Below are 23,000 nucleotides of genomic sequence, written 5' to 3'. Positions count from 1 at the left end.
TGAAAGATCTGTTGTGTGTACCGCCTCTACCACATGATGTAGCAGAGCTCCGGGAGAGAATATGGGAAGTGACTGCCACAGGCAACAATGCCATGCTGGGATGGGTATGGCAAGAATTCGATTACCATATTGATGTCTGCCAGGTCACTCATGGTTCGCATATTGAATGTTTGTAAAACAACTTTCAGAGTTTCTCTTCAAAATGCAATGCTTATGACATCTGTACAATAAATAATTGAAAGTGTTCCCAGACTTAATGTACACCCTGTACATGACATTGACACACTAACACTTGGAGCTGTTGTCTTATTAGAAAACAAAGTGCTCATAACATATGGCATTCTGAAATACCTACACATCACATAATGCACAGCCAAAATAAGAAGCTATGCTTAAAGTCTGCATCTAAATGAATACTACGCACTCCACTGTATGTAATGTCTGACAAGGTACTTTTGCAGTTATATCTGCCATTCCTCTCCTATCCCATTCACATGTGAACAGAGGGAAACACTGTGTCTTCTTATACACCCCACTCTCTCTATCTTACAGTCATGAACTTTACACGAAATATACAATGCATCATAATTGATCCACAGTCTATAGCGGTTCTCAACATTTTCCTACGATAGTCCTGCAGAACATTGTCTTTCATCCAATGATTCAAATTCAAGTTCAAGTTTAAGTTTTGTATGAGCTAAACTACATTCAGGCCATTGGAAGAACATTCCAGATACTTCACGCACATGGAGCGCTTTGATCTGATATGTGGTATTCGTAAAAGTTCCCATGGGGATAGAACCTATGTTGCCACCCCTACAATTCAAAATCAGACATGGTGGTATATTTTCTCAGTGGCTGTTTGTTGTATGCTCATAGTTAGTCACGGATCATGAGTTTCCAATTCAGTTAATGTTAATGATGCACTGTAAAATACTGATAATTTCAAGCATATGTGAAGTGGCCTAATCCTTAAACAATATGAAAGTCAGAAGGGCACTACTTTAAAGAGCAAACCTGATGAGCTTGTCTACAATGTATGATGATATTTTGAGGAAGAAAGGGATAATGGCAGGCCTCTTATACTGTGGTCAAAAGTCCTCTAATGAGTAGCTACAGCTCTGAAAATTAGAATGACCTCTGAAGAAAATAATGAAGAAGTAGTGTGGCAGAGATCTACAAGAACCAACTGCTGCTCTTTTGACTCTAGGAAAAACCTGAATGAGTGCTGCTGAAATGGCAGCTGCTGAAATGGCAAAACTGGATAATTTTCAAGAGGTTGCAATTTGGCAACATATATGTCAGCGTTATATGCAGAAGGAATATCACACCCGAAGGAAGTTGCTTATCTCACTAACTGCAGCGAGTTGTTTTTCAAAGGAAAAACCAGCGTCTGAAGGATATTAAAGAAGACAGAGTTCTGATGGAACATGTCGTCTAGCAGAAGAGTGCTGCTTGAATATAAAGATACCATTTGCCTGGAGATTTCATTTTATGAAGGCAGTAGCTAAGTGGAAAACTCACAAAATATTTGGTTGGATAAAGTGTGAGTAAATACTGGTCATCTGACACCAACTGTTCAGACTGACGACACTGCGTGAGGAACACTGAAAATTTCTGTTCGAAAAGGCAGTCTGCTCATTCTTTACATGCTGCAAAGATAGGTGGACTTGTTCCAAATGCTTTGTTGTTCTGTTTAAATACATGAATCTGGGGACTACCATGCAGAATGATTGCAACGAAATGAAAAGAATGATTCATACATTCTTTGCTTCCAAATACAGAAAATAACTCCACTACAATATTTGATACTGCACCGTACCCCTCCATTCACTTATACAAAATCTCTACACGCAGCAGCAAGAAGTGTGACATAGTGGACTGGCAAGCGAAAAACAGCATAGATTCATTTGACAGGTAAATGAAAAAGGAAGAACTGTTTGAAATCATGAAACAGCATAAATCATGTAATATCGTTTAGGACACTGACAATGTCGCAGAAGAAAATGGTCATAGAATGTTGCACCTTCCATCATATCACTGTCATTTCATTGAAATAGAACTTGGGTGCCCTCAGGTGAAATCATACACCACAGACAGAAATAAAAGCTTTAATCTAAAAGACACTGAATTTTTAGTGTATGAGGCATTAGGCAGCGTTACTCCCACAAAACAGAAAAATATTGTTGCACATACATGGCACATCTTGGAAAAGGCATGGCAACAAGAAGGAGCCCTGGAACAAAGAGTGAAAGAGTTAATAATAAGATCAGGGGATGATAGCAGCTGCAGCAAAGACTGACAGCAACAGGGATGTGGATAATGACGACACCCATTTAAGACTGTGGAGTCTATCCACTTCCAAAAGTGGAGATGAGAGGTACATTTATGCATTAAAATACTTAAACTTCTTAATATTTATCCTGACATATATTTCCAAACCTACTCCTTTGAATTATGAAGACAGTACGTTTTTGATTCCCCAAGATTATTAGGACTTTTTGTGTATCAGTTGTATGGCACAACAATGGTTCTACAGTTTTCTGGCATGATATTCGTAGTCAGGTGACCGACACAGCATACAAACAAACATCTGTGTAGTAGAATTGGTAACAAAGCCACTGACTGCTAAAAACATCTTCAATTCGCCCAACTTTGATCTATTATGATCCCACTTGATTAAGATCCCAAATGCTGGACCAGGTTTCCCCCATGTTCAGTAAGCAATCTCATTAACAGATACAACACAAATTACCAAAAATTTAAGTCTTCCATCCTCCTTCCTTCTGCTGATTTCAAGCGTTAGACCTACACTTCATATTGCTTCACAATATGTATTATTATATCTAAGTACTTGTAAGATTTGAAAGACTCTACAATTTGTTGGCATTACATTACAACTACACATTTCCAGAGAACTAACGTTCAGTACGCCAAGAACATTAACAGAGCTCTTTGACACACAACCTCACGTGCATGACAAAGATAACAATTGGATTGACTGCAACTTACTGCCACTTCCAACAACTCTTCTCTCTGTAACTCAGGACTGACAATAAGAAGTGTCATAAAAATGACAACATAACAGGAATGTGAGTAGCATAGGAAAAGGAAGCTTTTTATAGAAAATTGCTCCCAATATATGTTGAAATAAAATATATACTCTTAAACCCTTTGTAACTTATATTACCAGAAATTTGATTCATTTGTCTTGATTACACTGATTGAGACACAAATACTTCAAGAAATCATAGTAGGAGATAAGTACAATAATACTTACTTTATACCTGGTGTCAACTTATGAGGACGAGCACTTATAAAATCTCTTAACTGTGACATCTGAGGCTTGATAATGTCAAGTCTCCGCGCAAAAGCATCACGGAAATTCATACTTCCTTTCATTGCTTCCTCTGTCCTGTAATTCAAAAATAAATATAAAATTATATCACCTGTAACAAGTTGAACTTGGGATTATTTTGCGCTTCTTGGAGAATCTCTCTAGAGGGGTTGTAAAACTATGTTCACTGTCTCCATATACTGAAATAACTTCACCTGTTTCATACAGACAGTTTCATTGTAGCTTTAAGATCATCAGCATTTAAAAATTGTCAAGATACACGGCTGAGAGAGATCTCAAATGTGTGTAGCAAAAAAGAGTGATGCAAGTAACTCACAACACAAATATTAGTAAAGCTTTCATCAAAATCAATACACAACCTATAACACACAAAATTCAAATCACAAATTTGTAACAGTCCGATAAATTTCTTATTTGAATAATGTAGGGAGATTTTAGATATAGAGTTCAGATCAGTAAAAAGAAGTATTGATACCAGTCACTAATTAACAAATTGAATGCGCTGGTGAGGCATCACATATATGAAACATCAAATAACAGTTTGCTGCCAACAACAAAGAACTCTTCTATTGAATCCTTGGCACTACAGCAATGCTTATTTCTTTCTTGTATGTGAGCTTCCCAAGACAAATGAGATGAGAACAGAGTAAACAAAGGAAAAAGTGATGCTTTTCCATTTTAGTATACTGCTTTCTACACCAAAAATTACACCCCTATAGATAATGGCACAGCGATTTACTAGTGCATGACAGTCATTTTTCAGTTCCCAGTATTGCCGGGGTCCTTTTCCTTGAGGAGTAGAACAAGGTGCACTCAGCCCCATTAGGCCAACTGAAGAGCTACTGGAATGAGAAGCAGAGGGGGGAGAGGGGGAAAAATCCCCAACGGTCAAGCTTTATGGGGTGCCCAAGTCTCACAAGGATTTGGATCCCCATGGTGCTCAGTTGGCAAATATCTGACTCCTATTGTAAAATAAATCTTGTATCATATAATAAATAAAAGAACATTACCTCGACAGCAGCACAGCCAATCAACATTTAAAGATAAGGCCTGTCTGATCCCATGAAAAGGTGATTTTACACAAAATATTTTGCACTCAAAGAGTAAATACCAAATAAAATAAATCTACTTGTACACACATCAAAAAAAATTTTGCATCACCCCAGTTCCCAGAACTCCTCAGGATAGACGTTAACTATGGATATCATTTCACAGACACAGTCCCTTTGACTGTTAAGAGATGTCACTAAACCCACCCAAAGATGTAAACCACCATGCATGAACAGCACCTATTAGATGGAGGGGGTCCAACAACCAATCAGTTCCAGTCATTCCACCAGGAAGGAGGTACATGGCTCATGTTGTCTGTAGTTCACTCATGCCTAGACGGCATTGTTACTTTGTGCCAGGAAGGACTCTCAACAAGGGAAATGTCTAAGCATCTTGGAGTGAACCAAAGTGACATTGTTCGGGCATGGAGGAGATACAAAGAGACAGAAACTGTTAGTAACATGCCTCACTCAGGCTGCCCAAGGGCTGCTCCTGCAGGGGATGACCGCCACCTATGGATTATGGCTCGGAGGAACCCTGACAACAACGCCACCATGTTGAATAATGCTTTTGGTGTAGCCACAGGACATCATGTTATGACTCAAACTGTGCGCAATAGGCTGCATGATGCACAATAGGCTGCATGATGTGCAACTTCACTCCCAACGTCCATGGTGAGGTCCATCGTTGCAACCACTACACTATGCAACACAGTACAGATGGGCCCAACAACATGCTGAATGGACTGCTCAGGATTGGCATCATGTTCTCTTCAGCAATGAGTGTCACATATGCCTTCAACCAGACAATCGTCTGAGACATGTTTGGAGGCAACTCGGTCAGGCTGAACGCCTTAGACACATTGTCCAGCGAGTGCAGCAAGGTGGAGGTTCCCTGCTGTTTTGGTATGGCATTATGTGGGACTTACATACACCACTGGTGGTCATGTAAGATGCCATAATGGCCGTAAGATATGCGAATGCCATCCTCCGACCGCTAGTGCAATCATATCGGCTGCACAGTGGCGAGGCATTCGTCTTCACGGACAACAATTCGTGCCCCCATGGTGCACGTCTTTAGAATGACTTCCTTCAGGATAACTCTAATAGAGTGCCAGCATGTCCTCCAGACATGAACCCTAACAATAATGTCTGGGATAGATTGAAAAGGGCTGTTTATGGATGATGTGACCAACCAACCACTCTGAAGGATCTACGTCAAATTGCCATTGAGGAGTGGGGCAATCTGGATCAACAGTGCCTTGATGAACTTCCAAAGTGGGTTACATACGAAAGAGGGTCTGCTAAAAGTGAAAGGATTCAATCAGTGAAGGCAAATGCTTGAACGGCATAAAACAGTGGACTCCTTCCGAGAAGGGCGGAAAGAAGTGCCACAAACTGCAGTAGACTCCTTGATTGTGTGGAGTTTATTACTATGAGCAGTAGCGCTCCAGATGGCATTCCACTGCTGGGCAAACAGGGATTTGACGTAGATCCACATATTCGCAGCTGGAATTGTGAAAGGAAATGGGAGGAGGTGGGGGGGGGGGGGGGGGTGGTAAGTATCTGCTTCTCTAGCCATACAGTCAGCCAATTCACTCCCTGGGATTCCCACATGACTTGGGACCCAGAGAAAGACAACTGAACAGGTGGCATGCTCAAGGGCAGAGAGAAGGTAGCAGCGTGGTTCCTTCCATCCCTTTTACGTCATACCTGCACCTACCTGTGAACATTGTCTCAGCAGATCATCAGTAGGGAAGCCGAGCGAAATCTACTGTACTTCGACATGAACCAGGCTGAAAGTCACTAATCTACGTTTCAGGAGAAAGTTTCCACACAAAATGAAAGGTTGGAAATTTTGTCCTTAATATATTCTGAATAAATATCACTGCCAAGCCCGTGCTTGTCTTAATACTTGTCACTCACAATCCCTTTCACTCACATTAGCAAGTTTATGTTGTTGCGTTTCCCGAAAACTTAATAGCTACCAAAATACAGATTGTTTTTGTTTGAGAATGCTCGCCAAATATTAAGTCTGTCGGTACCTAATGCAGTCACAGTTTTTAGCCATCCACCTCCTCAATATGTCATGCGGAATTTCTTTTCTCGTCACAAAATTTACTTAAAAATTCCGAAATTTCTACACACCCATCGGAATAATTATGCCGTCACTTTACAACACTTTTGATGTATGAAACACTGCTAGATCCGGCACCTTATCATTTCCATCGAAACTACTACTACACACGTCCGAACTGTTTCATGGCTAGGCTGTGAATCCTCGCTAGAATACTCTAAGTCTTCTCTACCAGCAGAGAAAGGTGCGCGAAGAATATTGCTTTACCACTGGTCAGTTTACTCAACAGCCAATAGCAAAACAACATTCTCCCATGTCAGTCCGTGCTTTTCATCAATAACCAATCACAAAATAGTAAACCTAATGACTCCACTTTTTACCGACGTAATTATCTAATATGCTGAAGTTTTGTTTATGCATAAAGTTATTTACTATTGTCATTTATACCTGAATTAACTTTCCCTTTACCATAAACTTACTTTACAAATCTATTCTACAAAAATCCCCTTTGTCCACATCCATACTTCTTCGAAATGTTCCCACATTAAATCCCACTACATAACTCAAACAATTATCTTCATATTAACCTCAAAACACACTCAAGCATAAATCATACTGCTAAAACACATTTATAACATTTTACATATACAAAAAGACATAATACCACTTTATGAAAATACTATAACAGTTTATGAAAAACATTCTATTACTTTAGTGTACTCTAGTGGGCACAATCAAAACTAAATCACAGTCCCCTATCCAATACTGTCCTCTATCGGCTGATACATTAACTACGCGCGCGTCCTGTCGGTGAGTAAAAACCTGTCGAATGGCTGATTCCAATTGAAGTAAATGGTCAGTTGGAGATTGCCCTGGCTGGAAGCCGCACTGATACGGTGACAAAACGCCCCAAGATTTCAGCACCCAACATAATCTGGAGTTGACCATCCTTTTGAGCAGTTTACAAACCACAGTCATACGACTAATGGGGCAGTAGCTGTCTAGACACATTGAGTTTTTCGAGGGCTTAAGGACGGGGATAACTGTACTGTCTCGCCATTGTGACAGAAAAGCACCCATGAGCCAGATGTGATTGAAGACCCTGAGGAGCTGTTGCCTCTGGCAAACGTTCAAGTGTTGAATCATCCGATTGTGAATGGAATCTGGCCCTGTGGCTGTGTCTCATGAAGAGCTTGCACCAATTCCCATTCAGCGAAAGGTGCATTATGGGGCTCAACGTTGTGCGGGTTGAAATGGAGGGGGGTCTGTTCAACTCTGTGTTTATGTTGGAGAAAGGTAGGAGGGTAGGAAGCGGACAACAATGCCATCACAAAGTGTGTCACAAGGTGTTCTGCGAGGACAAATGGATCAGTGCACAGAGCTCCTTGGAGGCTCAGATCCTGGACAGTTGACTGTTGCTGGCAGCCCAGAATGCTACGGAGCTTTGACCAAACCTGTGACAAAGAGGCATATGTCCCCAGGGAGGAAACATAGCACTCCCAGCATTCCTTTTTACTCCTCTAAATAAGGCAAGAACCCTTAGCTCGGAGACGCTTAAAAAGGAGGAGGTTGGTCTGGAAGGGGTGTCGCTTAAATCGCTGCAGTACCCGTTGGCGGTCCTGGACATCGACTACAACTGTGATGTCCTTGGTCCACCACTGTACCAGCCAATGAGGGAGCCCTGTGGATAGGGTGACAGCAGAGCCAGCAGCATGAAGAAGAGCGGCAGATTTGGTTGGTTGGTTTGGGGGGGATGAAAGGGACCAGACTGCGACGGTCATCGGTCCCTTTTTCCAAAAAAGTAAAACCACCCAAAGAGAATAAAAAACGAACAACAGGAAAGACGTCAGACGACACAGGACAAGAAATACCCCTACAGAGATCAGACGAAACAAATTAAAATCACACAGAGTGTGACAGTGGTTGGCCGACCATAGAGATAAAAAGGAAAAGCCAACCACCGAGAACACTTTAAAAACTCAGCGTAAAATCGTAGGCCAATGGCCAGAATCAACACAAACGAACAGAACAAACACTCAGAGTAAATAATAAAAACCCCCTGCCCGAATAAAACGGAAAACTAAGTCAGCCATACCAGGGTCATCACATAAGAGGGCAGGGAGCGTATCAGGCAGCGCAAATGTCTGCCTGACCACAGCTAAAAGGGGGCAGGCCAACAAAATGTGGGCCACTGTCAAAGCCGCCCCGCAGCGACATACAGGAGGGTCCTCCCGGCGCAGTAAATAACTGTGTGTCAGGTGGGAGTGGCCAATGCGGAGCCGACAAAGGACGACAGAGTCCCTGCGGTTGGCTCGCAGGGATGACCGCCACACAGTCGTCGTCTCCTTGATGGCACGGAGTTTATTGGGCATGATCCGATTGCGCCATTCAGCGTCCCAAAGCGCAAAAACGTTTCGGCGGAGGACTGCCCGCAAATCAGTCTCTGGGAGGCCAACGTCCAGAGACTGTTTACTCGTGGCCTCTTTCGCCAGGCGGTCAACATGTTCATTGCCCGGGATACCGACATGACCAGGGGTCCACACAAAGACCACAGAGCGGCCGCAACGCGCTAGAGTATGCAGGGACTCATGGATAGCCATCACCAGACGAGAACGAGGAAAACACTGGTCGAGAGCTCGTAAACCGCTCAGGGAATCGCTACAGATAACGAAGGACTCACCTGAGCAGGAGCGAATATACTCTAGGGCACGAAAGATGGCGACTAGCTCAGCAGTGTAAACGCTGCAGCCAGCCGCCAAGGACCGTTGTTCGGAATGGTCCCCTAGAGTTAGCGCATACCCGACACGACCAGCAACCATCGAACCGTCGGTGTAAACAATTCCAGAGCCCTGATACGTGGCCAGGATGGAATAAAAGCGGCGGCGGAAGGCCTCTGGAGGGACCGAGTCCTTCGAGCCCTGTGTCAAGTCGAGCCGAAGGCAAGGGCGAGGAACACACCACGGGGGTGTACGCAGAGGCACCCGGAAAGGAGGTGGAACTGGGAAAAACCCAAGCCCGCAGAGAAGCTCCTTGATGCGTACGGCGATCGGACAACCCGACCGGGGCCGACGGTCTGGCAGATGGACGACTGACTGCGGGAACAGGACACGATAATTTGGATGCCCGGGCAAGCTAAAAACATGGGCAGCATAAGCGGCCAGCAAATGTTGGCGTCGGAACCGCAGTGGAGGTACACCTGCCTCCACTAGGACGCTGTCCACAGGGCTGGTGCGGAAAGCACCAGTGGCAAGGCGTATCCCGCTGTGGAGAATTGGGTCCAGCACCCGCAACGCAGATGGGGATGCTGAGCCATAAGCTAGGCACCCATAATCCAGGCGAGACTGGATTAACGCCTGGTAGAGCCGCAACAGGGTAGATCGGTCGGCGCCCCAGCGGGTGTGGCTCAAACAACGCAGGGCGTTGAGATGCCGCCAACACGCTTGTTTAAGCTGCCGGATATGAGGCAGCCAAGTCAACCGGGCATCAAAAAGGACACCCAAAAACCTGTGGGTCTCCACCACAGCAAGAAGTTCGTCGGCAAGATAAAGCCGCGGCTCAGGATGGACCGTTCGGCGCCGGCAGAAATGCATAACGCGGGTCTTGGCAGCCGAAAACTGAAAACCACGCGCTACAGCCCAAGACTGCGCCTTGCGGATTGCGCCCTGTAGCTGACGTTCAGCTGCTGCAATGCTAATAGAACTATAGTAAAGACAGAAGTTGTCAGCATACAGGGAAGCGGAGACAGAATTTCCTACTGCCGCAGCGAGACCGTTTATTGCAATTAAAAACAGGCAGACACTGAGGACAGAGCCCTGGGGTACCCCGTTCTCCTGGACGAGGGAGGAACTATACGAGGCCGCGACTTGCACGCGGAAGGTACGATACGACAGAAAATTTCTGATAAAGATCGGCAGAGGGCCCCGAAGACCCCATCCATGAAGCGTAGAAAGGATGTGATGACGCCATGTCGTATCGTATGCCTTCCGCATGTCGAAAAAGACAGCGACCAGGTGCCGACGGCGGGCAAAGGCTGTACGGATGGCCGACTCAAGGCTCACCAGATTGTCGGTGGCGGAGCGGCCTTTACGGAACCCACCCTGAGACGGAGCCAGAAGGCCCCGAGACTCCAGCACCCAATTTAAGCGCCGGCTCACCATCCGTTCAAGCAACTTGCAAAGAACGTTGGTGAGACTAATGGGACGGTAGCTGTCCATCTCCAGAGGGTTCTTTCCAGGTTTCAAAATGGGGATGACAATACTTTCCCGCCATTGCGACGGAAACTCACCCTCGACCCAGAGACGGTTGTAAAGGTCGAGGAGGCGTCGCTTGCAGTCCACTGAAAGGTGTTTCAGCATCTGACAGTGGACGCGATCTGGCCCGGGAGCGGTATCAGGGCAAGCGGCAAGGGCACTCTGAAATTCCCACTCACTGAATGGAGCGTTGTAGGGTTCAGAAGCGTTGGTGCGAAAAGAAAGGCTCCGACGTTCCATCCGCTCTTTAATGGAGCGGAAGGCCTGGGGGTAATTCGCAGAAGCGGAACTCATAGCAAAATGCTCTGCTAAGCGGTTTGCAATGACGTCGGAGGCAGTACAAACTGCTCCATTCAGTGAGAGCGCAGGGACGCTGGCAGGGGTCCGATAGCCGAAGACCCGTCGAATCTTGGCCCAGACCTGCGATGGAGTGACATGGAGTCCAATGGTGGACACATACCGCTCCCAGCACTCCTTCTTGCCTTGGCGGATAAGGAGGCGGGCCCGCGCACGCAGCCGTTTGAAGGCGATAAGGTGGTCCATGGAGGGATGTCGCTTGTGACGCTGGAGCGCCCGCCGGCGATCTTTAATCGCTTCAGCGATCTCAGGCGACCACCAAGGCACAGCCCTCCGCCGAGGGGACCCAGAAGAACGGGGAATGGCAGACTCGGCGGCAGTGACGATGCCGGCGGTGACCGATGTAACCACCGCATCAATGGCATCAGTTGAGAGAGGCTCAATAGCGGCAGTGGAGGAGAACAAGTCCCAGTCAGCCTTATTCATAGCCCATCTGCTAGGGCGCCCAGAAGAGTGACGCTGTGGTAGTGACAGAAAAATCGGAAAGTGGTCACTACCACACAGGTCGTCATGCACACTCCAGTGGACAGATGGGAAGAGGCTAGGGCTACAGATTGAAAGGTCAATGGCGGAGTAGGTGCCATGCGCCACACTGAAGTGTGTGGAGGCACCATCATTCAAAATCGAGAGATCGAGTTGCGACAATAAATGCTCAACGGTGGCGCCTCGACCTGTTGCCACTGACCCACCCCACAGAGGGTTATGGGCGTTAAAGTCGCCCAGTAATAAGAAAGGTGGCGGCAATTGGGCTATCAGCGCAGCCAGGACATGCTGCGCGACATCACCCTCCGGTGGAAGGTAAAGACTGCAGACGGTAAGAGCCTGCGGCGTCCACACCCTAACAGCGACAGCCTCTAAAGCTGTTTGTAGAGGGACAGACTCGCTGTGAAGAGAGTTAAGGACATAGATGCAGACGCCACCAGACACCCTTTCATAAGCTGCTCGGTTCTTATAATAACCCCGATAGCCACGGAGGGCGGGGGTGCGCATTGCTGGAAACCAAGTTTCCTGCAGAGCAATGCAGAGGAAAGGGTGAAGGCTGAGAAGTTGGCGGAGCTCAGCTAGATGGTGGAAGAAACCGCTGCAGTTCCACTGGAGGATGGTTTTGTCCATGGCTGAGAAAGGCGTGCCGGGACTGGGACGGCAGATTACGCCGCTGGGTCACCTGCTGCCTCCGATTGAGCACCCGTGCTAGTGCTATTGCTATTCACAGCGTCTGAGGGACCGGCGAGATCGAGGTCCTCAGCGGACGCCAAAATCTCCACCTCGTCCGCAGACGCAGAGCTAGAAGGTTGCGATGGGGTGGCTACCACCGCGCGTTCCTTGGGCTTAGAGCTGCTCTTCTTTGATTTCTCACGCTGCTCCTTGGGTTTAACTGGCTGGGAGGGCTTCACCAATTCAGTCTCCGGGACTGAGGAGGATCGGGAAGCCCTTCGACCTGCAGATTGTGGGCACTTATGCCACTGTCGATCGTCAGCCTTCCCGCCGGTGGAGACCTGGGAAGGGAGGGACCCAAGGGACCCCTTGCGAGCGTGAGAAGCCGAAGAAGTTGGACACTTCTCTGGCTTAGAAGCGGGGACCGACGTCCCCGATGGGGGGGATGGTGTTGCTCCTGAGGTAGGTGGCACAGGAGCAATCCGGTGGGTAGAGCCCCCCACTGGCAAGGGGGCAGGAGGAGTTGAACCACTCGTCGATCCGGCCGGAAGGCGCGAAACTGATGGGGCTAGCACAGGTGTTGTAGCAGCGGCGTAGGAAGTTGTCATTCTCACTGGATGTAATCGGTCGTATTTCCGTTTGGCCTCAGTATAAGTCAGTCGGTCCAGGGTCTTATATTCCATGATTTTACGCTCTTTCTGGAATATTCTGCAGTCTGGCGAGCAAGGTGAATGGTGCTCCCCGCAGTTGACGCAGATGGGAGGCGGGGCACATGGAGTATCGGGATGAGATGGGCGTCCGCAATCTCGACATGTGAGGCTGGAAGTGCAGCGGGAAGACATATGGCCGAACTTCCAGCACTTGAAGCACCGCATCGGGGGAGGGATATAGGGCTTGACGTCACATCGGTAGACCATCACCTTGACCTTTTCTGGTAACGTATCACCCTCGAAGGCCAAGATGAAGGCACCGGTAGCAACCTGATTGTCCCTCGGACCCCGATGAACGCGCCGGACGAAATGAACACCTCTACGTTCTAAGTTGGCGCGCAGCTCGTCATCAGACTGCAAAAGGAGGTCCCTATGGAAAATAACACCCTGGACCATATTTAAACTCTTATGGGGAGTAATAGTAACGTTAACATCCCCCAACTTGTCACAAGCAAGTAACCTGCGTGACTGGGCGGAGGATGCCGTTTGTATCAGTACTGAGCCAGAGCGCATTTTAGACAAGCCCTCCACCTCCCCAAACTTGTCCTCTAAATGCTCGACGAAGAACTGAGGCTTTGTGGAGAGAAAAGACTCCCCATCAGCTCTCGTGCAAACTAAGAATCGGGGCGAATAACTGTTACCTCCATCCTGGGACTTACGCTCTTCCCACGGTGTGGCCAGGGAGGGGAACGTTTTCGGATCATACTTCTGAGCATTAAATTGAGCCCAAGAACGCTTAGAGACTGCTGGCGGCTGGCCGCCAGCGAGAGATGATGTACCACGCTTCATTGCGGGTCATCCGCCCTGATGCCACCTACTCCGACCAAGGGCCCTCCCCACGGGCGCCACTCAGCCACAGCAAAGGCCACCTGGCAGGATGGCCGTTGCCGGGAGTCCTGATACCCCAGGAGGATAGGCATCTACTCCTTGGCATACGTGGGGAGTTAACGGCGCAGGCATCAGTAGAGCGATCCCTGTGTTGTCAGGGGGCTACAACCAAGAGGGTACATGGCGGCCCCACCACAACGGACTGGCTACCGTGCTGGATCTTAGGTGCAAAACTCTCCAAGGTCGTCGTCGCAGTTAAAAGAAACACTGCAGAGGGCAGCGTGGTAATCGCACCCAGGGACGTATCCCCGCCCTAAAGATCGAAAACGGGCGGGACACCATTGCAACGACGTGAAAGCCGGCTAAAGGTCTAATTGCACGACGGATACAGTGCACCATGTAAGGCGGCCTTCCCCAATTGGCTCGCTCTTCGGAATAATTTAGAAAGATGGAGGTCAAACCCGAGAGGGGACCATCACATAAGGCCAAAACATGTGAGACTCCTTTTAGTCGCCTCTTACGACAGGCAGGAATACCGCGGGCCTATTCTAACCCCCGAACCCGCAGGGGGGGAAGAGCGGCAGAGATGCCTTGCATGACTACATCAATTGAATTCGAGAGGCAGGTGTCAAAGCGGACAGCAGACATGTATAAAGGCCAACTGGCCCTACGGAATGCTCAACGTGGAGGCCTGTCTGCCTGGCGACAGCAGGGGAACGACAATGTCACTGGAAAGTGGTCACTGTCACAAAGGTCATCATGGGATGACCAATGTAGGGAAGCCACGAGGGCAGGGGAGGAGATCGTGAGATCAATAGCAGGGAAGGCACTGAAGTGGTTAGGAGACCCATCGTTGAGGGGAGACAAATCGAAGTGTGTGATAAGTTTGTCGATTAGGATACCCCGACCCGTTGAAGTGACACTCCCCCAGAGTAGATGGTGGGCATTGAAATCCCCAAGGAGGAGAAACAGGGGGTGGTAGTTGCTGGATTAAGGTAGATAGTGCAACATAAGCAAGTGATCGACCTGGAGGGAGGTAGACATTGCAAAGGATGATTGCCGGAATCCTTTGCATTCTAACCGCTATCACTTCCAAGGTGGTACATAGGGGGATCCAGTCACTAAGGACATCGAAGCGAATCAAAGTGCTGACCCCACCAGAAGCTATCCCAGGGCCAGCATGGTTCCGACAGAATGCCCGATAACCACAGAAAGTTGGAGAGTGGTCATCACGGAAATGCGTTTCTTGGAGAATAAGACAAAAGGCAGAATGAGAGGAGACAAGACGTTGCATTTCCAGTAGGTGACGATAGTATCCATTGCAGTTCCACTGGATGATTGTTTGGCATGAGTCCAAGGTAGGCCGAAGGAGCCAAGGAGGTCAGGTCACTGTCAGTAGTTGTCACCGACAAGGATGGGGTGACATCCATAAATAAGATGTCAGACTCAGATTGTGAGAGAGGAGTTGGCACCTCTGAGGGCACTGGGGGCGCCTTTTAGTGGGATTTATGTTTCGTCTTCTTCTTCTCCTCTTTCTGAGGTGAGGGAGGACAGGACACAGGGGGAGTACAGGTGTCTGCAAGATCGGGGACCGAAAGAGAGTGGGCGACCTTGGGGCGCACAGATGGTGCGCAACATGGCCGAGTGGTGGCGAGTCTTCTGGCCTGAGCAACGTCTGGGAGAGGTTTCCTGGAAGGGAGCCTGACTACCAGCAGATGCCGAAGAAGGGGGGCACTTCTTCTAGGGAGCGACTCCCTGACGGGAGGTCGTGGGAACTGCAGAGGAGGTGGAAGGGAGAGTGGGGTGGGGCTGGAGTAAGGCCGAGGGAGGAGGAGGAGGAAAGGAAGTAACAGCGGCAGAAGTTGAAGATTGTGACACCGGATGGAGTCTCTCATACTTTTGGCAAACCTCAGGGTAAGATATGCGATCCAGGGACTTTAATTCTTGTATCTTCTTTTGTCTCTTGTAAGCCGGGTAATCCAGTGAGTGAGAGGAGTGGCGGTCAGCACAGTTGACACACACAGGTGGCGGAACACAAGGGCTTCCCTCATGGACTGGGTGGCCACAGTCACCATACAAAGGGTCTGCCTTATAGCGGGAAGGCATATGCCCGAAACGAAGGCACCAAAAGTACCACATAGGTGGAGGGATGTACGGCTTCAGGTCACATCTGTAGCACATAACCTCGACCTTCTCTTGGAGGTTATCCCCCTTGAAAGCCAGAATGAAGATGCCAGTATCGGTGTGGTTGTCTTTACAACCCTTCCGCACACATAAAAAAAAAAGAATGCCATGCCTCTCCAAATTAGCCCGGAGTTCATCATCAGTTTGCAGGATGAGGTCCCTATGAAAAATGATGCCCTGGATCATATTCAGAGATTGGTGAGGAGTGAGAGACACTGGGACATTGCTGAGACGATCACAGGCATGAAGAGCTGTGGATTGGGTGGCAGAAGAAGCTTTGATCAAGAGGGAGCCCAACCGCATCTTACTAAGAGGTTCCACTTCACCAAACTTGTCCTCCCGGCAACATCGTTATCTAGAAGAATTTATAGTAAGAAATAATGCAGATTATGATTACATATACTTACATATATATTATTCTTACCTATAGTGTTATGTTATTCTGTAATTATTGCACAAAGTGCAGTTGATCCTCAGTTTTATTAATTAATTTTAATTATCCACATGAAAATAAAGAGTATATGTAAGATTTTAACCCAAAACATCGTCATTGGTAAATATAATTCTTCTAAATAATTTCTTCTAGATTATGGTGGAATTTAAGCTAACAGCAAATGTTACCATTACTTTTATGAAATTCGCCTAACTGATTTATAGCTTTTGCATGTTAACATGGATCTGAGCTGTTGCCCCTGTACATGGAAGCCTACAACATCGTTTTGCAGAAAATAACTTTGTGTCTTGTCAGACTAGATCTAGAACGTAGACAGCACTTTTTTGTGTAATATTTCAAGTAATAATTCTTCTTCTGCATCTTGTCAACATAAATCGGAAAAAGGCATTCTTGTCAGTGCAGGACCAACTCTTAATGTGATTTTCCATTGCCGCCTTTTGTGCTGTCAAGTTTACAACGAACAAAACTGAAAAGGATAACTAATGTTAATTCCAAGGGTCATATTTTTTTTGCTTTTATCACTTTTATTCACACCCCAGCCAACAATATTCAGCGTAATCGGTAATGGTCATTACAATACACTCGTATTCATTATAGCAACTAGATCATGATTTGCTTTGCTGTAAAACCACAAAAAGTAAAATTCATGGTAATAGGTAACAAACAAACTACAGCAAATGCTGCAACACAAAACAACAACATTTGATGACACTGTTCACAAACTGTGAAAGGCTGAATTTATTCAAGTAATGAAATATATGTTAGAAATTAAACATTGGAAGACAAAATGTACATTATGTTTACTCAAATTAATTCAACAGCTATGATGAAAATTGTAGGTACAACTTACAATTTTGCAACTTCTTCACCTTTCCCACAAAATGTAGCTAGTTCATCTATGGCTTCTTCTCTAATCACTGTCGAGTCAACATCGAAACAAACTGCATCTGCTACTTTCCACATATTAATCACCTCATCTTTAGTTGCCATGTTCTTCACCTGGAAGGGAGGAAAAAAACTGCTTTTAAACCCACTCTGGTCTCCAGGGACCTTCATAAGCAACACTTTTCTAATTAAATTATCAGATGCCACTTCCTGAAAGGCAAGAAATAAAGTGAAGAGGTACACAGTTTTAGGTGAGCTATGGTTGTCAAAGAATTTAGGCCTATCTATAATATTCTAACAAGCTGTAGCTTATCTCGTATCACAAACACAGCCCCCAACAGATCAGAACATGAGATTGTGACCCAAATCATTTGTCTTCAAGCAAAACTTTGTACAATGTTTAAAAATATTTGACATTTCAGCAGCAGCTAAGAACTATGATTGGGACCAAGGTAATGTAGCTGTGAACAGGTGGCAGCTGTTAAGATGGAAGTACTGATGATTTAGACAGATTTAATATGGAAAGTTGTTTCCATGGGGTAATCACATGATTTATAAGGAGGTTCCTACTAATAAAGCCCAAGAGAAGTTCTGAAGGGTGAGGGCACAATGAGTGGCCTTGAAATTAGATGAAATATGTTATCAATGAATTGTAACCAAGTGATAGGTTTGGAATCTTGGATGGTTATGAAGAATATCTGTAGATAACATGTAAATAAGTTTGTGTGGGAGCTTGCATGCAAGCATCCACGACTGTAATAATGAACTGAGGATAGGTCCGCCTTTTTGCAAGTACACAAAATAAGGTTTTTGAACACTCAAACATGATTCACATTAGTTGTGGCATCCTCAATGAGTTTTTCTTTAATTTTATTGAAATACATACATATATTATGTTTAGGTTAGGAAATACATTACACATGATTTTATTATTTAATTTATATATGAACTTTACCTTTTATTTTACATTATGTGTGTTCTGTGGTGACCAACCAAAATCAGCCACAGGTCTAAATTTGTGCATCATGTCGTCTGCAAACATGGGGGATGTTAGAAAATCATTTGCATTGAATTCTTGTTTATTATCTACTCTTAAAATGTATGTTCAAATAAAATTCATGGCATATCCCCATTTTTAGCCATGTGTGTGTGTGTGTGGGGGGGGGGGGGGGGAGGGGGGTAGTAGGGACAGGTTGTTGAGGACCATTTCCAAGAGAAAGGTTTTAGGATGCACATAAGCCCTTAGGCAGCCATACACTTTATTTAGTGGTTCGTCATGTTCCCTGCATCTTGTCAAAAAGGAGGACCTTAAGGGATGTGGAATGAGTCAATGTATACATTAACAACAGACAGGGAACTTAATATTTATATTGAATTAACAATATGCTGTATTGCTTAGTGCTATTGAAGATTATACCATCTAAATTTGACAGAGTAAATTAGAAAGAGCGCTGCTACTTTGGAAAAAGCTGGTGCCGCCCCAGTTTTACAACACAATTGCTGTTTATCTGCTATTAGTAGCTTAATTATTTCATTAGTGACATTTTTCAGGGAAAATGTGTACTTACAACTACAAATTCTGAGTCCTATTTATAGTACATTACCACTTGCCATGTATCTATAGAATGAACACTGCTACTTCCCATTTAGCTAACAACATTTCAATCGCAGGTAATTTGCAGACACAGTAGCTAATGACATAAGTGTTTAATTTTCTTTTAAATTAGTAGTGCTTCCCAGCAAAGTACATAACTATTATGAATTGTAGAAAAGAGTTTATACATGAAAACTACATTTTGCATCTTGTATTGTGTATGGGTAAATGACATCTCAGGTGAAACTGATTTTTATTATCAGCAGCAAAAACTGTTAAGAAGTAAATATATTGGGAATTGATCTTTAAAAAGGCTTCTGCAAGACTGTATGTTTATATACATTTTTGTTTTGTTTTTGACATTGATGGTCATGCTAGTGGTTCACCTTAGTTTTGAAAGCAGATAAAACTGACAATTTTCAAATAAAGGCACCAATGTTAACATTTTGATAACTACTCAATTCATATAAAGTTTATAGTCTGAAAATACTTATCGTGTACAACTGATTTAGTGTCATTGGTATATCTGCACGTAAGACTTAATTATAATTATTAGTACTGCTATTATTATCTTTAACTGCAAACACAGCAAATGAGATCACTATGCTGGACTTCATATTTTAGCACTACTTTGACGCTTCCCAAATGCCTGGGACTGTGTGATGTTCTGGGGGATAATTCATGGAAACCCAATAAAGTGGCTTTTTGTAGTTGTCAGATGGATATTTTATCAATGCAAATGGTTCTCTAGTGCTAAGATCTTTTGGCACTGCTCTCAGTGTACTGAGAACCACCTTCACTGGTTTACACCAGAGTTGCTATAGTTCAGTTTTCAAGTCCTTGTATCTGGCAAGTTTTCTTTAAGTTGTTTCATTTCGATTCTACTATCCCCTGGGATGGGAACGTCAATGATCCACACTTTCTTTTACTGCACAGTTATGATGCCTGGTGTATTGCTGTCCACCATTTGATCTTTCTCGAGTCCCAGAAAAATTTGGGAAGTTTGTTGTCGATAACTTTTTCTGGCTTATGCTCCCTCCAGCAAATGATAACTACGACATAAGTTACAATGGATTAGTCACACCACAGCATTGTTTTTCCACTTGTAATCAGCCCGAGTGATCTCTCTGCGACCACTCAAGACACAGTCAATTGTTTAAACTTCTTTGCAAAGTCAGCACACTGGGTCTCCTGTTGATTTCTTGATTCTGGCTTTGATGGTGTTACTTCTGATGGTATGTTTATGTGCAACTAAAAACCAATCCTTCAGTTTCCTTATTTAGTGTTCCTTTGGTTAGACAAGACCATGCATTTTCTTTATCTTGCCTTCAATGTTTTCCAGAAAATACCCATGCAAATTTCTTTTTTGTGCAGGCAGTCATACGGCAGCTTTCCAGTATTAATTATTGGTTTTCTGTAATTTGAAAAGCTTTCTGTTGTCAACTTCGTTCCTGAATTTTTGGCTGTTTTTCACAGTCTGCCAATGCATCCTTGTCTTCTTCCATAGTAATTGGACACAAATGACAATAGAATGGAGGCACTACTGAAGTAAATCACACTGTGCTAATACTACAAAAAAAATCATAAAAAGTGGAAAAGTATACAAAAAGTTGACAGACAGAGGCAGCAAAGCTGTATTTTCTTTCCTAAAGTATGGGTTGAAACAAAGAGTGCCCAAGTACTGCAACTTTGCAGTGTGAAGACTCAGATGAAGTGTAACACGATAGACTGAAAAGAGCAGTCACTTACAATCCTACATAGCAGCATAAGAAACAAACCAATTAAGATTGAGCTGGGCACTATGACACTTACCTATTAACTAATTCACAAAATTCTCAAAACAGGAAATACTGAAATGATTGGCAACCACGTTGAATGAATTCTTGCTTGCAAAGAGAGAAATCATACAATCAAGTAAATGTGCCTTAGGTGCAGAGAGCCCTGCACCTGTAAGGATCATCTGATTTATGAAAAATCAACAAAAATATGTAAATACTTTGTAGTGATATATTTTTAAGTCTTTTGGCTATGAATTTGCATACATCAAAGTTTCTAAATCCCATACAGATTTTATTTTTGAACTTCCCCATTAAACTGGGCAATTATCAGTGATTCAAGGCATAGGCTGCACTTCGTGACATTGAATTGTATTTTTTTTCCTGAATAAAAATTAAGCAAATGACATCTAATTACAAACTCATCTCAACTTCTAATCCTCCCCTTTGCAGTCTGCTTTCATTTTCCCCATTCTTCAGAAAATAGCTTTTAGCAGGATATAGATTCAATCATTAGTAACTCCATCACTGCTGGAGTTTAGTTTGTATACATATTATTGGATTGTTAAACTACTCTGTTTACAAGCTTAATTCCACATTTTAATTTAGAATAGATTTGTGTGTTTATGAACTAGCCATAAATGTTCCTTCTGTATCATACACATGTGAGATACAGCACTGGTGATTACATTTTTCACAAATATGTTTGTTTCTTCTCAGGTTGTGCTGAATTTTTTATTTCTCTGATTACAATTTTCACATTTTTACTGAATAAAGTCATTCGACTTATGGCTGTCAAAAATATTTACTGCAATTGCAGATTCAATACTCTGCTATTGTCAAGCATGGTGGGATGAGACATTCCCATCAGCCTGAAACCAAATACATATGGCAGTACAAGGCTGTGCACTGTTCCACACACCACGCAAGCACAAGCTATGTAGCCAAGACATTACAAGCTATCAGGTAGCAAAAACACATCCACTGAAGTACAACACTTGTGTTAATGTGAAATATTAACATAAATATTTTTACTTTCCTTGAACCAACATAAAAAAGTTACATGAAAAGAGCAGCAAGATTTAGTCTCTTAATGTTATGTTTCGAAAGTAACTATTACCGTGATTGTTCCATAGTATATCAATATTTGTAACAGCTACAAATATAGGAAACACTGTCTTCACTTATTTACATTACCAACTCCATAAGAACATAAAAGTTGTTGGAACCTCATGGGCAAATAAATCAGTGCTGAGCAGACAACAGGTGGAAAAAAGTTACTACTAAATATAAACATACTTTCGGCTGCAATGATGTGGTCAGAGGAAATGGCCATTCCTTATGATCTTGATCAGTCAAATGATTAATGCTTTTATCACACACATTATGAATTGCAAGATGACAATTCCTTGAAATAACACAGAGTTCACAAGAAACTAAATGCAACAAAGTTTCTACTTCTGTCTTGGAATATTTGAATGACAGCAGATTTTGTCACATGATTATCAGTTCTGACGATTAATTACCAGACATTCCATTACACATTTCCAACAGTGTCATTGTATGTTTGCTAGAAGATACTTCCCTCCCCTCCCCCGCAACATCACATGCAAGTAATATGCCCTACCGCAAAGTCTTCGGCTCCGTGTGGTCTCGGTTTGCGCTCAGTCCGGTCACTGTAGCTCCCCATTGCTCTGAGGCACGCAAAGTTAAATCTATGTTTAGTTGTGAAGACGCCGAGACTATAACATGACAAAATTTTGGAACACATTGCGTAAGCACATAAACTACCGTTCGTCTGCGAAAGTGTTCATAACTATTTGAACGTACTTTTCGACTATCTATACACAACTGTCACAACCTTTTTACTGTATATTCTATGAATTCTTTGTACCTTTAAATTACTTCTCTTTGATCTACGTGCTTTTTCGAAGTGTCAGCTGCTGTTGCTGCAAGGACGAAACTGAATGCCTTGACCCCGCATGGGCTACGGCACCCCCCTTAACGAACATCAACTAAACTGTGTATTTCCCAATAACCTGATAACAGGCTTAGCATTTTCCAGCTGGTCTGCATTCATGCCGCAACTTAATTTACAGTGCTGCCAACAGATATACCAACCTCGCAAACGGACATGAAGAAAACAGCGACAAAACAACAAGCGCTGCCAACCGACAGACGACGTGAAGAGATCGACATTTGCTATGAAAATCGAGATACACGAAAATTGTGTAAACTTGATGCAAGGTGTCAACAAGCTTCTATGTAAAAATATGTTTTGACTTTTGAATTATTCACTATTCAGAGACTTTACACCGAAAGCA

At 44.3% G+C, this 23,000-nt stretch overlaps 1 protein-coding gene across 2 annotated transcripts in view; it reads right to left on the bottom strand.

The window, feature by feature from the left end:
* LOC126175995 (phosphoserine phosphatase) overlaps positions 1-22,784 on the bottom strand; it is a 60,740-nt gene extending 37,956 nt beyond the window's left edge. Inside the window, exons 1-3 of one of the 2 annotated variants that reach the window (XM_049923121.1) lie at positions 22,571-22,784; positions 17,273-17,421; positions 3,281-3,415 (exon numbers count right to left, since the gene is read on the bottom strand). In XM_049923121.1, the coding sequence (XP_049779078.1) occupies positions 3,281-3,415; positions 17,273-17,412 (275 nt within the window). In that variant the 5' untranslated portion in view covers positions 17,413-17,421; positions 22,571-22,784. Of the gene's footprint in view, positions 1-3,280; positions 3,416-17,272; positions 17,422-22,303; positions 22,521-22,570 lie in introns of those variants that run through there. The other variant, XM_049923112.1, reaches the window with a different exon arrangement.
* Between the last annotated feature and the right edge of the window lie 216 nt (positions 22,785-23,000).

The sequence above is a fragment of the Schistocerca cancellata genome, chromosome 1, assembly GCF_023864275.1.
Source record: "Schistocerca cancellata isolate TAMUIC-IGC-003103 chromosome 1, iqSchCanc2.1, whole genome shotgun sequence".
Classification (NCBI taxonomy): domain Eukaryota; kingdom Metazoa; phylum Arthropoda; class Insecta; order Orthoptera; family Acrididae; genus Schistocerca; species Schistocerca cancellata.
Note: the sequence above shows the minus strand (reverse complement) of the source record. Positions and strands in the feature narration are given on the sequence as shown.